We start from the raw sequence: 15,882 nt of genomic DNA, 5'->3' as shown, positions 1-15,882 counted from the left end.
CGATTTCATCCTCCGAGCCATTATACTGCGTCATGGTGCTCCACGTGTGTTGCTCAGTGACCGTGGAAGGGCCTTCCTTTCACAACTAGTGAACGAACTTCTTCAGGCCTCCGGCACAACCCACAAGACTGCCTCTAGTTATCATCCCCAGACTAACGGCCTCACTGAGCGATTCCACCGCACTCTTGCTGACATGATCGCCGCCTATATTCAACCAGACCACAAAAACTGGGACGTTGTTCTCCCATTCGTCACTTTCGCCTACAATACGGCCATTCAGCGAACAACCGGCTACTCGCCATTTTACCTAGTTTATGGACGCTCCCCTACTACTTTCCTGGACGTCTCCTTCTTTACCTGCCAAGTGAATTCATCTCCATCCTCTTCAGAGGAATACGTTTCACGACTCGCACAGTGCCGCCAACGAGCTCGTATAAACACTGAAGCCCGCCAGGAAGACAGAAAGCTAGTTTATGATGAATCGCATCGTGATGTATTCTTCCAACCTGGAGACGAAGTGCTCCTTTTGACGCCTGTTCGCACACCTGGCTTGTGCGACAAATTTCAGCCTCGGTTTATTGGACCGTACACAGTTCTTGAAGAGACTTCACCAGTGAATTATCGCGTGACGCCACTTGTAGCCCCAGCAGATCGCCGTTATCGAACTACAGAGGTCGTCCATGTCTCCCGTATGAAGCCCTTCATGCGACGTTTTTTGTCCCCTTGACTTGCCGCGGCCAGGCTGGCCGCTTTCACCTGGGGGGAATTGATGTGGGCATTTAGTATACGCATCCTCTTCACCGGTACATTATCATCATTATCATGTGTGGCTCATGCATCCCCATCGTTGTCGCGTAGCATCATCATCTTGGTCCGATCATCTCAGCTGTCGGCTGCCGGTTCTTCGGGCCTAATAAAGGTCTTCCAAACCAAGACTCCATAATACACACACACAGTCTCAAGCTTATGTCTAGGATTGAAGTCTCGAGTCATGTCACAGACCCCGTTACAAGACAAAACTCGAATTTCAATCTCAAGGTTTAGCCTCAAACCGAAATTATTGACCCAGGTATTTACCTGTGCCGCAATAATCTGCCCCCCCCCCCCCCCCCCCCAGCGTAATAGCCAGAAAAGAGGACAAGGTTACTCAAGCTAGACCCAGCCTCCCGAGCATTTTCCCACTCTGCATGACACGTCCATCTCTCACAGCGTGTATACTAATTCATTCACCCTTTACTGCTGAGTGTCGCGAATTCGCAACATGCCGAAAAACTTCGAACACCCAAGTCAGGAAATGCGTGAGTGAGTGAAACAACTTTATTGACGATCCGGCATAAAGGGGGAAGGGGTAGGGGGATTAAAGCGAGACAGTAGCGTGCTTGGACGTCCCGGAGCAGCAACCTACTCGCGTAAAACCCGTGGGGATGCGTGCTGCCTTTAATGCGGAATATCAAGTACTTACAGAGAACGTAACCTTCAGCATGAAAAATTTAGCACCACATAGTGTAAGGTATTCTCTGCCAGAACCAATTTTTTCGCAGCTCATGGCGGAGTGAGTGAGGCATATGCAACAGCTCTCACTTCTTCGACCTTTATCACCCGGGTAAGACAAGTTCTATCTTCAATAATTCTGTTTTTTTAATGTGTGGACACCCAAGATGTGCCAAGCAAGATTGTACGTAGTTCTGAAATATTTTTTTTTGTTCCAAGGTCCTCGCTTCTGTGACATGTGGAGAATTTGCGACACACCTAAATGTATGCAGTAAAGCAGCACATTTCGATAATTTAACTGCAGAATCAATTGGGAGTTGCCATTTAATGTCTGAAAATAAAAACAATCTTAATTACAAAAAAGGGAAAGAAGACATCCACCTGTCTGCAGCTTGAAGCCTTCTTCCCTCTCTTAACCCTTCGGCCACCTTGCGGGTTTCTGCGGAACTCATTTGCAATTTTTATTTTGTTCAACTCTTTCACGATTCAGGCATTCGAAGGGTTAAACCTCCCAAATTCCAAGCCCCCTTCTTCCCCCACCTTGTAGAAATTCCGGAGCAGCAGCGTGCTCTCCTCCTTGGCCTGCTCCAAGCCGGCCAGGTGGTGGTCCTGGAGGCACGACTCGCCGTCGATTGTGGCCAACTGGCGAAGCAGCAGCAGAGACATCTCCAGAGTCGCCAGTCGCACCTTGGTTCCTGGGTGGGGGGGGGCACAGGTAGAAAGAAACACACTCTGTGAGGGCTCTAAATCTATTTAGGGGAACAGGAAGTCAAGTACGCACCCAAGAGGTGACAAACAACATGCTGCGTAGTTCAGAAGTATGTTTTTTGTTGCAAGGTCCTTGTTTTTGCAGCATATGGAGAATTCACGACGTAAATAAAAGTGTGCATTAAAGTTTCATTTTAGGTAATTTAACTGCAGAATCATTTAAAGGTTGCTATTTAAAGTTGGAAACTGAAAAAGTTCGTTGCTTTGGCAGTTTCATAATTTAAGCATTAAAGGGTTAAGAGTAGTAGAACGTGACATTGATCCTGCCACTAGTGCATAACTTCAACAACTTAGTGCATACTTTGTATTGTACGATGCTACTTGAGAAGTTCGAATTGCAGATTACCAGACTGTAATTAACAATAAAGATGATAGTGGCTTGCATCAGTGAAGCTTTATCACATGGCTGCATTCTGTGTTATAGGGTAGCTTTAAAACACGAGCAATGATGTGCGTGAAATCTTTTGCAACTTTCTATGCACCCACTACGTGGCCTTAAGAGAATATGTGCAGTAATGGAATGGAATGAAAAAACTTTTATTTTACGTGCAGTAACATGTGTGCCTTTTGTAATGGGTGGCTGGCCTTAAGCCACAAAGTCGTTAGGTAATTACATGTTGAGACGCCCGACGGCAATGTACGCTAGTATCACGCAATATCACTGTGATATTACATGTTGCATTGTGAAGCCTGTGTAGAGAATGCGTGTGTTCGTAGAGCATAAACGTTATTTTCACTGCATTTCCAAGCAGAGGAAGTCAATTTAACTGTATTTCCACGCAGATGCATGGCTGTGTGGCAGAACACTTGCTTATTATGAAAACGAACCAAGTTCAATCTTCACTTCGACCCGAAAATTTAATAATTTATTTTATTTCCATCTTTCTGGATTTTTCTGGCAGCTCCGCCAACACAATTGTGGCCGTGCCTGCCCTTTACCTGTGAAAGAAGTTGCTCTAGCTGGTTTCTGCTTGAACCACAAGAACCGTTTCTCGGCTCACAAAAACACTACGCACATTAACTATAAAGGTTCATTGTCACTACCTAGAAACAGTATGCTTGCTCAAGCGGCGATGTCAGAATACCGAGACGAAATTTACCGGACGCTCAAGTTTCTAACCTTAAACCAGCGACGCAACCCGTACGGGGAATTTAGCCGCCCGAAACATTCAAGAAGCACTACTCAATGTCACGAAATCAGTAAGCGCTACTGGACTGAGTACGTGTGCAAATTTCTCTGCGGGAAGATAAGTGATAGCTCTGGGACGAGCCGATATCTTTTTCTAGGTTGTAAACCGGCGTAGGCTACCACAGTGACACACACTTAGGAAGCAACATCCCGAAGTAGCAACAATGTCTTCCAGCTATACAGACTCGTACGAAAGGAGCAGAAACGCCCTCGTGGGCCCACTCACCATATTTACAGCTCAAGGCGATGATCTGGATCAGCTTGTCCATGAGGGCCACATTGTACCAGTGCTTCGTCTGAAACAGCACCACCAAGACGACCGCAGCCAACGCATCGCGTTATCGAATGTCCATTAAAATGCCCAACTTTCCCAGCGCAAACTACACTTACGAAACACATCAGCACAAAACTATCAACTATTTAATGCTGTGACGAACACAAGATTGGAAGAGAGACTGTAGGCATGCCCAGAGGTGCATGCCTTGGCTATTGATACCATACAACATTGTTGATCATTTTGGCATCAACCGTCTTGATAGTGCTGACTTCCATAACTTCCCTCTTCGTCTAATTGCTCGACCTGTGCACAATTCCTGTTCCTTTAAACAGTAAACTGCACGAGCACCTGTGGCAGTGTGAGTGAAAGTTGACTGTGTTTAACCACCTAGCCCACTCTCAGTTTTATCTTTATTTAGGTTCATTAAAAGGACATTACAGGGGGTAAAGGCCAGTCAGCCCGGAGTTGTAAGGCCTTCATTTGAAACAATTTTCATACACTTAGTGGGAGGTGAGGAGCAATGGTTAGAAGATGCACCTTTTAATTCTATCCATGAACCTCATTTGCTAGTTCGATTTGCAGTCAAACACCTCATTATAACAAAGTTGCATCTCGCACAAAAATAAGTTTGTTATAACCAAAGATTTGTTATAAAGATATATTCCCGATACTCTATATTGCAAAACTATTCTTCATTTACTTTGTTATAATAGATATTTCATTATATCTTAGTTTGTTATACTGAAATTTGAGACTACTGAATGCAAGAAATATTTTCTTTGTAATTCGGGAAATATTATTACTTCACAAGTAAATTTTCTTAAGACAGAGGTGGCTAAACCTTTTGCTTCTCTTGCAGCGAAACCTGATCCTTAACTTATAAACTATCTAAAGGCAGCTGGATAGTTAACATTGACATGCTTGACAAACTACCAGTTCACAGTAACAACAGCCGTCTCAATAATGCCGAAGTGTCGTTTACAACAGCAGCACCAAGTAGACAATTTTAAAGTCGTCCTGAAACACCTTCTCAGGTAACCATGGAATGGATTCACTAAAACAACTTATTGCCTCACAAATTCAACGCCGCAAAGAGTTTAAGTATCCACCCAGTATGAGCGGCATTACAAATATTTGTCGCACGGTGCAATCGCATTTTCTTTTCTCTTGTCCTGATGAAAGCGCTGGAAGTTAAGCAGGAAGGGATTGCAGCTGCAAATAAAATACGTCACGCATGCCTTGCGACCTTGAACACTTTTTTTTCCCCTTCGAATAGACGGCTTTTTAAGTGTGATCGTGCGCGCCCGCGTGGACAAGTCTCGGCCTCTCGCGGCAATCCCTATAACTGCCGAGCGCGCCGTGTTCAAATCAGCCAATGGCTGATGAAAGGCCTTCTACGAGCGATTTTTGAGTGTTTTTCGTCATTTGTGGAGAGAAGAGGAATAGCTGACTTTGATAATTTATTGTGAATTCCAGGCTGCGTGCTGGGCTATATCATCTGGCTCATGTGTTCTGGGGAGCCTCTACTACCGATCGGCAGTGTTTTCTAACTATGGTCAAAACGTGTTTCAGGGCCCCTTTGAGATTCCTTTCAAAAGACCAAGTCAAAAGCTGGAAACTGTGAGCAATACGTAGTGCTAGTACTATGGTCGTACCTCCGGGTTCAGCGATGGCATGAGCACAGTGTCCAGCAGCTCGCGGTTGATGCCTGTATTGAATCAAAAAGAGACCAAGAAAGAACAGTTTACTCTTATGAAACAAATGAGCTTAATCAAAAGAGCTGGAGGGTGACAGAGTAAAACAGTTTCAAAAAGCCTGGCTGTTAATGACAATGTTACTTTTACTATGCTGTACCAAACATCAAGACAGCCAAGCTAAATTTCTATAAAAGCATTTTGCAGAAACCTCTCACTTTCCCCAACTTATGACTGCCTCCCGGCTTAACACATTTTATTTGATTGGCATCAAGAAGCCCATCTCAATATTGGGCTGCCGAAAAAATAGGTTATATCGTCAGAATGTTGAGATGCAAGCCATTCTATATTGCCAGGCCTGTCTCATCTGTTTCGCACGTCACACCGTATTTTTCCACTTTAGCGATAACCCCACCACAGCCAACTTGGAACACTTGCAAGTGGTGGCTGATACAGTCATGAACGATATGAAAGGGAACATCATGTGTCAAAGCAAATATTACTTGCGATGCAGTCAGATATATCATAACATACTTGCTTGTAAAACGTATATTTTCGTTTGAACAGCTATGGCGTTACAACCACATTTGTGCGTGGCAACTGTGACTAGCCACTTGGTCCCTAGAATGCGATTTAGGATTTTTTTCCCCTTTCGAATCGCTTGCAGATGCACCATTAAAGGCAGCAAAAACTTTAAAGCAGGCAATTCCAAGCTTGAGATAGCACACAGGATAGGTAGTTCAGATTAAACAAAGCTTCTCGGGCAAAGCTCAGAACATAAAATGTACATGTTACAAGCTGTACATTGGGAGCACCGCTTCATAAACATAAATGATGGATACAAAAGAACAACATGAACTTGTTGCCGTCCCTGCCCTCAACTACTGTTTATATCACTCTAGGCTAAGCTTCAAAATTTGAAACCATTCAAAGATTTTTTATTTTTTTTTCAAATTTCGTGCCATGCAAGGAAGATAGTTTCGTCAAATTTCGAAAAGCATCATTTTACCTACCAGCTGCATATGGGTGTCCAGAGAGAAAGAGGAGGAAAGAAAGGACAACACGGATGTTAGACAAGAAGGCTCACACAAGACACAGCGAAACACTTGACACGTCCGTAGTGTACAAAACAAACATAGACAACAAAAAATGACACAAGAACACAAGGCAAGCGTGGATCAAGGAACAGCCAAGATTACTTTTATAGAAAGCAACTAAGTTAGCCCTGTATCATTACAAAAATAAAAAAAAAAAGTTTGTACAAATGAGCATTCCTTGTGAATTTTCTTGGAGAGAACGAAACTTCCATGCCTTAAACGGTGTGGGCTGAAGGTCGAAATGCAGCAGTGGTCGCGAACTGGAATTGCAGCCACGCCTTCGAGCTTAAAAGCAGGACACTACATGGTCCCCCAAGATGGCGCGCGCGAGTAATTGTGTACCTTCGTTACCAAATGACATCCACGGCTATGCTCCAAGACTGAGCGAAATATTTCCTTAAAGTGGCCCTGAAACACTTTTTCAAAGTACCATCCAATGGCTTTAGTGAAGCAGTTTATATCTTCACGAATCAACCATCCGTCAAGTACGCCCACAGTTAAATATTTGTCACACACTAAATAAAGTTGTTTCTTTCTCTGCAGACACTGTAATTGCTTTCTCTCTTGTCTCGCCTTCACGAGCATGCCGGAAGTCAAGCGGTGAGTGATGGCACGAGAAAAACGTCTTGCGTATGTCTTGACCTCGAGTACCTTTTCTTCCTTTTTTTTTTTCTTTCCTTTCCAACGTACGGCTTCCTTTCAGTGTGAGCACGAGTACGCGCACGAGTACGTGGAGGCCTGTTGCAACGGCCACCGTAGGTATGCAGCCTACAATGCTCAAGTCAGCCAACGGACATAAATTCGGGTATATGGCATAATTTTTAGAAAGTACAGATAACAAATTTTAGCCTACTTTGAGATGTATTTGTAAATTCCAGGCTGGGCGCTGCCCTTCTGTAACGATGACTTGTGTATTTTCAGGAGCCCCATTGACTGACTAGCGGAGTTTTCTGATACGCTGACAAAGTGTTGCAGGGCTTCTTTAACAAAATTCAGCAATCATAAGGCCCAATGAAAGCATTAGTTGAAAGCATTAGCTGAACGAACACAAACATGTAAACATCACGGTAATCAGGAAAAGCTTCTCAGACACAACATGACTTCAGTTTGTCCACGATGTTGATATGCAAATTAAAGAGACAATTGAGTGTTAATTAAAATACCAATGGATACCAACGAATAGACCACTGACCTGGATTGTGGCCCAACGCGTAGAGTAGACAAAGTGCGAACAACGCCGGGTGGTCATTTTCGCTGCAGTCTAGGGCGTTCAAGACGGCTGCCAAGAAGGGCCTTCAATGAAGACAGTCAGAAGAGGTGAGTGTTAAAGCTTTCCACAGTTTTTACAGGCGTAAAAAGATGCAATAATACTAGAACTAATAAAGTGTGAAAATGCACCAACAACACTGTTTATACCGGAGGCCACTTCATTGTTTTATGAGCAAATGGAATCTCGATGATACGATTACGGTTTTATGCGAATTTCACGACGATACAAATGTTAAGGTTGCTTCCGATGGACAACAATATATAAAATATCCCATGATTTGGTGTTACACAAATGGTTTCCTCAGCAACCGCGGATGATACGAACACGCGACTGACCGCTGCACGCGATCGGCACGACGCGACTTGTCTGTAGGAGGAAGGCTTGTTCACTCTCGGCCTCGAAGGGAGAAAATGCGTCGAAACTTGCCGTAATTTTCCTTGCGATAGTAGTAACTGGAGAAACACGCCGCAAGGCTGAAGTGAAGAAATTGGTCCAAGACCAATTTTCCCACCACGCGATAGAAGATTGCCTTTTTGCTTTGCGGATTTGGCTACACCGGCTGCTCTCACCCTCATGAAGACACGTGGTGTAAACAATCAGCCACTAATTCAACGTGGTGGCAAAGGCATTGGTGGTAAATCGTGTCGGCACTATTGCGAACTACCTGCACAGCGTGTCAAGCGTCACAGCCTTGACAAAGATGCGTCATTCGAGGGCCTGGTTTGGATTACGATCGGTGAGAACACCGGAAGTACAGTGCAGTCCACTTATAACGATACCACATATAACGATATATCGGTTATAACGATGGGTCGACTTAACAGTCTCATTTTATGCATTGGGGCTATGGGGAAAAAAACCATATATAACGATATGTTATCCACCGCATATCGGATACTACGATGAAAAGTTTGCCGTGGACGGCATGTTTCATTCGGAATAATCGTAACATTTAGATTGATAAGTTCCTCTGAAACGAACTATGCCGAGACAAGACGAAAAGTTAGCGTAGGCGAGTACCTGCCGCCACTGCAGCACAGCGCCGGCAGCGCGTCCCGGCCGTTCAAAAAGCCAAGGAGAGCGTCGCGAGTTGGCGCAACGCGCTACAGATGGCGCCAGCTGTGTCACGTTTTGCGCCTCGCCGCGCGTCGACCGCGGAGAGGCTGAGAGAATTTAAAAAAAAAATGCGAAAAGCAAAGCGCCGCGCTCCGCGGCTCCCCGCCTTGGTGGCGCTGAGCCGTGCCCCCGCGACGGGAGGCAGAAAATAGCGTCCTTTTTGTCTCTTCCTCTTTCATTAATCTCTCTCTCTCTCTCTCTCCCCGCCTTGGTGGTGGTAGTGGTTACAATGAAGAGGAAAAAGGCACCTAATTTCTGTCTGCCTTCAGGCGACACGGCGCAGTGCCTTATAGGGGTGGGGGGAAGGAGGGATAAAAAGAATAGAAGGAAAGTAGAAGCAGAAGAAGACAGCCAACGAGAGGAAAAAAGTAGGAGATAGGAAAGTGGGGATCCGGTCGAAGCAGTCCAAGGGCGGGGTGCCACAATGCGAGAGCTACACGGCGTCAGGAGACCGCGGAGGGCGAACCAGTCTGCGGGAGCTACGCTGAAGTCGGAGATCGCGAGGGCACAACCGTCCAGCTTGAAATCCTGCGAGCGAATCTCCCCGCCTTCTACAACGGCAAGCCGGCAAGCTACTCGTAGCTTGCCGAACGAAAGCGGGAAAGAGAGAGAAAATAAAAAAAGCGAAAAGCAAAGCGGCGCGGCGGCATCGGGGCGGGGCCTCGTTGGCATTCCGGCTGTGTACCTCTGGCTGTGCTTTCTTCCTCCCACTGCTCCCACCCCGCCGTCGGTCAGTCTCTCTTCCTAAGCGAACCCGTGATGCGTTCTTCGGAGTAAGAAATAAAGTCTTGTTTTTGACATCCTACTATCTACAATATTTATTAATTGGTGAAAATAGCGAAATGAAGCCTGGAGCTACAAAAGGTACGTCCGGCGACGATTTTTTGGCGGCAGTCCAGATATAACGATCACCGGTTATAACGATCATATTTTTAGGTTTTCTCGATATCGTTATAAGTGGACTGCACTGTATAAAAGACAGTGTAGTAGCAGCGAGTTGGCATTCCCCGACGTGTCTCACTTTTGCACTTCCGGCTAAATCCTTCGCCGCCACTGCGTTCACTCGTGTCGTTTCTGCTGGCGCATGTTCCAAAACAATGTTTGTAAAGGTGTAAACTGTCGCTTTTCAGTGCTTTGCATGCACAACTAGAACTCGGTACGAACTTTAATGCTCTGGAAACAGGCAAAATGGACTGAATCATCAAGTGGTGATGGCGGCAGCGGTGGTGGCATGTATGAGGGGCAGAACGAATGTGAATGTTTTTGACTGGTGCGGATCCGGTTTTCCGGCCGCTCTGGCAGTTTCGCTTGAATTCTCAAGTGTGAATTCTCCATGACAGATTTTTTTTGTGGGTCAACATTGTGGCGCAGTTTTGTAGCCGCTTAAACGGTGAAGTGCGGGAACTTTCATTGAGTTCGGCTGCTTTCGCTCCCTTTGATGTCAACTGGGAACGCGCCACGCCAGCAGCATGAGCGCGGAAACCGCGGCACTTTATTGAGAGACAGTGAAGGCAGGAACGTTCAAAAGAACATCATGGACTTTTTTCAGCCACAAGTAGTTGCCAATAAAGTTCTCGTTCATCTTCAATATCAGCTTCAACTTGTTTTACAGCGAAAGCTGTTATGAGATCACAACTCGGGTCACGTGCAGTTGTCGGCCGCCGCCGGTGTCCGTAACCACGTCGTGCGAATTTAGAAAAAAAAAACCTAGCACCAATGACACAGTGGGGCTTGAACCCAGGTCCGCTGAGTGCCAGCCCGGTATTCCACCACTGAGTAACGCCAGTGCTTGTAACTTGTTGTCCAACTTCCCTTAGGCAGGCTTGATGTCGGGAAAGCAATCGTGTTAATACAGCTTATAAAGCGCTTTAAAATGGCGAAAAAACAACCAGCCGTCGCATAATGCGAATAGCGTAACAAGTGGGCCGTCCAATGCTCCAACCCATCACAAAAGCTTGTTCTTGTTCCCCTGTGGTGCATACCTACTTCAGCCATAATTCCTCATCGTCGTCAGCCACTGCATGAACAATTGGCACAAAATTTCTTGCAAGTGTTTAGCAAATACCACGCTTCTCCGAAGAATGACGAAAAAGCAGCTTATCATATGCCTGCCTACCACCCAAATAAATTTATTAACAATTACCTAAGTGTGCTTGCAGTAATTGCCCAATGAGTGTTTCGAAAAGGCTCTGAAAGGCCGCTCTTCTAGCTTTTCCTGTCACTGTGATGGACCTTCCGTGCAAGCCTGGCGTTTTTTGGTTCATACGAATTCGGGATGGTGCAAATACATTGCGGGATCCCTTCTAATTCGTATCATCGAGATTCTACTTCACTTCTCAAAGCTTGAGTTACCGATGTGAAAACCTCAATTTGCAGCTGCTTCGTTTTCTTGTTCTCCTTTATTCTTAGCTCTCTGATCGTTTTTTTTTTTTTGGAAAATTTTCTCTGTGTAATTCTCGCATCCCCTAACTGTTAATCACTTTTTCCACGAAAAAAAGTGCGATGATTATGTCAGTCAGGGTGTTGTCAGTGACTGAATGCAAAGTGCTCGTTACAGGTGAGAGGACCCAGCCAGGTTTGTTAACACTTCTTGTCCTCCATTTCAGCATCATGGATAAAAAGCAATGTCATTGTCAATATCAATATAAAACTACAGGAGACTGTCTAACTGGGCTGGTTGGTAGATGGTTACGACGAGAAGATAAAGCCCTAAACAGGAAATGGCGAGCACCCTTGTCTGTCGTTTTTTTTTTTCCCCGTCCCATGTACAGTGCTATTTATACCAGTCTTACTCAATATCAAAGCATGATGGCCAGCTTCAGTGTATTCAAGCTTGCAATGGTAAACTGCAACAGGCTATGCCCGAGACACACTATGCCTTGGAGGAGCAGCCACATCAATCCCCACCTCTCGCAGAGTGGCCAACCCTGGCTGAGCTGCTCCAGGGCGGCCATGTTGAGCCTCTGCACAGCCTCGGCCTTCTGTTCGTCCGTGATGTTGAGGCCGTCCGGAAGGTAGGCCGGGTTCACCTCGCCTGCAACAGAGCCGCTCTTTCGTCACACTCAGTTGCAGACTGCGAACACCAGCGGTGTTTCAAGGGCACGTCACTAGGGGGCACGTGTAGTCAGGCCTGTACTGTACATTTACGTCATCTCTGGGCTTATTTTCCAGCTGTTTGCAGCGTTAGCATGCAGAACGCACTCGATCCAAGCCATGCAAACTTTATTTCACAGCGCACTTGCATACAAGTATGGACAATCAAAGGTGACACCACCTCTTGATTATCAAACGCACAGAACCAAGGGCACCTGGTATCAACCTTCGACACTACACTGTCTAACCGTTGCTGTACGTTCCCCTCACTGAATGCTTCTTCCAAAGCCCTGCGATGTAAATAAATGCGAGCAGGGAGCAACCGACGGCCCAACAATCATCGCTGAAGACATGCGATGTCGCGGGCTACAACAGTTCGCACTGCTTTAGTAATCAGAGAAAACCTCAACAGAACGACGGTGAAACCACAGTGCTCTGCGCTTAGTTTTGCCTTGGGGTCTCTTGTGGTCACTGTTGCACGTAAGACCCACTGCCACACGCTCTGACGACTGGGGCGATTCTACACTTCTGCCATGCAATCGTACGTGCATTAAAGAAGCTCCATCCCCCCCATGGCATTCACATGGAATTTTTTTTTTTCCACAGCAGTTTCAAGTACCAGCGTGGCTTTGTGGTGGAACATCCACTTGCCAGGCAGATGGCCTCGGTTCGATTCTCACTCATTATACACACTCGCACCTCATTATAACGAACTTGCATCTTATATGAAAATAAGTTTGTTATATCCAAAAATTCGTTATAAATGTTTATTCTTAACACTATATCTATTGTGAGACTATCTTTTGTTCACTTCGATATAACCGATATTTCGTTATAGCTGGATTAGGTATATCAAGGTTTGATTGTATTTTATTTGCCTATTTCGCGATTTTTCGGTCATGAACAAGAGTGACTCTTCACCCACAACCAATAATGCAAACACAGGACACTGACACCAACACCGGAATTTACCTGAGACTAGCTCTTTAGCGCTGCTGCGCAAAACAGGGTTTAATTACTTTAACTGATAAAACACACCACTTTCGGGCATACGTTCCAGATGGCTTCCAAGCGAATGCTCTTCTTTTGTGCCAACACTTCATTCTCTTCTTCTTCACTTCTTTCAGCGCTTCTCTCAATACAGGCAACTAAGAAATTCTTGCAGGCGCATTAGGATCACATCCATATGCACCTCTAATGCCCTGGATACCACCAGAAGTTGTACCCCTTAGTTCTAAGTCAATTAAATGAACACATAGCAAAGCTTACTGCATACCTCAGTTATACAGTATACCAGCCTCCAAACAGAGCTAGACAGTCAAAGGCAAATGAAACAGAAATGACTGACAGTGCTGTCTCAGACCACTAATGGCGTGGTCGCAAAGACGATTTGGGCATCGCAAGAAGCATGCATACCGAGATCATGCCGACATTAAGCCTGATGGTGGCAACGAGAACCGAAGGACACATTTTAGTCAATCATGACTTGTTCAGGGGTACATTGAAATGGGCTAGTTCATATTAGATCATTATGCTACAGCCTGGCAAAATTGGGGGCAAAGCTAAGACAAATGCCCTATGGGACGCACGCTCTGTAACATAATGAATCGTGACTTGTCTGTATTTCGATGGTCTTCAAGAGTACAGGGTTGTCCCCATCTGAGGAGACACACCTTGTTAGAATTCAAGGCCTCATAGAAGCTTATGTTTAAGACACAATTCCGAAAAGTATTGTCCTTTGTCAACACCATGACTAGACATAATAATGGACATTTCTCCTGTAAAGTCGAACAAGTGCTCTAGATTTGCCCACACGCAGCGAGCACGCACGTGGCGACGGTTCAACTCACAGTCGGTTGAGGAGGCTGGCTGCGAGTGATCGCCGTCCTCGGGATGACAGGGCACGGACGGGGGACGGCCGCCAGGTGGGCAGGCGCTGGTCGGCGTCGCCGCGGCTGAACTGTTGGCGTGGGGGGGATCGCCGTGGCAACCCTCCTCCTCAGCGCTCATGCCGGCCTCGCTCGCCGGCGCCGCGGACGTCCACGTCTCCAGGCTCTTCTCGAGTGTCTCTTCGGGGGCCACAAACTCGGGCTCGCTGCCCAGGTCGCTCTGTAGAAGTGTGACACGAACGAACAATCGCAATGCGATTAAAAGGGCACCGGCACCAATTTTCAAAGCCAAGCTTACTCAGTTATACAATATCCTGTATACAAAGACAGGCGTGAACCAGTGTGGAACCCCTTCGTTTCCTGTCTAGCATGATCTAAATGTAACAATGGCGAAACCTCAAAATGCATTTTCTTTCAACATTAAAGGCATTAACGGTGCACTCACTGAAATAGACACTAGCGTGATCTCGGGCTACAGCTTAAATTTTGGCGACTTCACGCGCCGGTGCGGCTAGCTGTTATGACGTAAGCCACCAAGACACACAGAATGGGCACTTGTGCGTCACGAGCAGAACCATGTAGTGGTGCAGTCATGAAAATATCAGTGTCTTATGCAAGCACGCGACGCTAAGTCCATACCATGTCGCAACGTCGGGGTACTCTATAAACTGAAACTTTCTTTCAAAAACTTATTGTAATTAACCTTCTAGAGCTCACTTGCGATTGCAAATACATCTTCTAAACTATTGATGGCTTGGCCTTTCATTCGACACAAAAGCATAACAACTGAATTTTTTTTTTTTTTGTCAATACCCCTTGAACCTTTTGAAGCACTTTATTCACAGGTGTGTACACAGCATGTTTGTGCTAGTTATGTCAACTAGTTGCTAGAAAACAGCAAGATACGTTGAAGTTGGGATAAGTTGCAATTTCAGCATAATAAATGTCATCATTTAACGTAATTTCCCAGAGTAACAGTTAAGTACTGCACATGATGAGCTTGCTTAAAGCACCATGTTCCATGAGCCTTTGAATGTGTGATGCTTTTACACTGCTCAAAATGAATGTAAGCAACAAAAAAAGTGCATAATACTCTTAGCCCAATACTCGATTCTTTTTAGATGAAACAAGGAAAATCTTAAAAGCTCACTTTTTCTTTGCATAATTAGAACTAACAACTTTCTATGGCTTTCTTGCTGGTTAGTTTTAAGTAATCCAGAATGGATAATTACACATTAATTATGATCAATTACCATAAAACTACATACACAGAAGTTTCATGTCGTTATTTTTGCCCTAGTTCAATATGGAGGGCCTTAGAATATTGCCGTGTAAGCTTGACGCATTTACAAACAGTTCTTCAGAGACTACGAGTGAACGGGTCAATAAAGAGCACAGCCAAGCGAACCTTGTTTGATGCAGAGTCCTCCTTGGCCCTCGCGGTGAACACCTTCATGTCCCGGTTCAGAATAATGTTGGCCAGCTGCCTGACTAATGGCTCATGCGACACTATCAGGAACACCTGCACACGTGAACGCGAGCAATAAGAGTACGCCACAACAAAACAGTCGAACCTCAACAGCCGCTATGAAACATTTGTGTAGTTTCGTTTTCTAACTATTATACGTGTAAAGGGGGTTTATTGAAGGACTCAGCAAGCAGGTGGTAGCTCTAAAGGAAGGCAGGCGAACCCAGATGACGGTGCTTGATCGCCGATCTCGTGCCTTTTTCTTGTGCTGATGATAGCTGGCCTGATGGTATCAACGTCTTTCTTATTCACTACAATTACCCCCGGCAAAAAAGTTGAAGCCATCCTGGCGATCTAACACGTGGGGACAAGCGGGTCAAAGTACGGCTTCAGACGGTTTACGTGAACGATATCACGTCCACGCCGACGACGGTCGCTTGGTGGCGTGAGGGGTTCAATGGCGTAGTTCACGGGTGAAGTACGCTCGACCACGCGGTAGGGACCATGATAATTGGAGAGTAGCTTGGGTG

At 45.6% G+C, this 15,882-nt stretch overlaps 1 protein-coding gene across 2 annotated transcripts in view; it reads right to left on the bottom strand.

Annotated features, from left to right (window-relative positions):
* The window catches only part of ema (C-type lectin domain containing ema), a 79,547-nt gene that overhangs the window by 30,735 nt on the left and 32,930 nt on the right, over positions 1-15,882 (bottom strand). For both annotated transcript variants that reach the window (XM_037431125.2, XM_037431127.2), the window contains 7 exons: positions 15,293-15,406; positions 13,846-14,104; positions 11,810-11,936; positions 7,709-7,809; positions 5,381-5,433; positions 3,675-3,744; positions 2,032-2,186 (listed from right to left, as the gene is read on the bottom strand). In XM_037431125.2, the coding sequence (XP_037287022.2) occupies positions 2,032-2,186; positions 3,675-3,744; positions 5,381-5,433; positions 7,709-7,809; positions 11,810-11,936; positions 13,846-14,104; positions 15,293-15,406 (879 nt within the window). The remainder of the gene's footprint in view (positions 1-2,031; positions 2,187-3,674; positions 3,745-5,380; positions 5,434-7,708; positions 7,810-11,809; positions 11,937-13,845; positions 14,105-15,292; positions 15,407-15,882) is intronic.

The sequence above is a fragment of the Rhipicephalus microplus genome, chromosome 7 (assembly GCF_043290135.1).
Source record: "Rhipicephalus microplus isolate Deutch F79 chromosome 7, USDA_Rmic, whole genome shotgun sequence".
NCBI lineage: Eukaryota > Metazoa > Arthropoda > Arachnida > Ixodida > Ixodidae > Rhipicephalus > Rhipicephalus microplus.
Note: the sequence above shows the minus strand (reverse complement) of the source record. Positions and strands in the feature narration are given on the sequence as shown.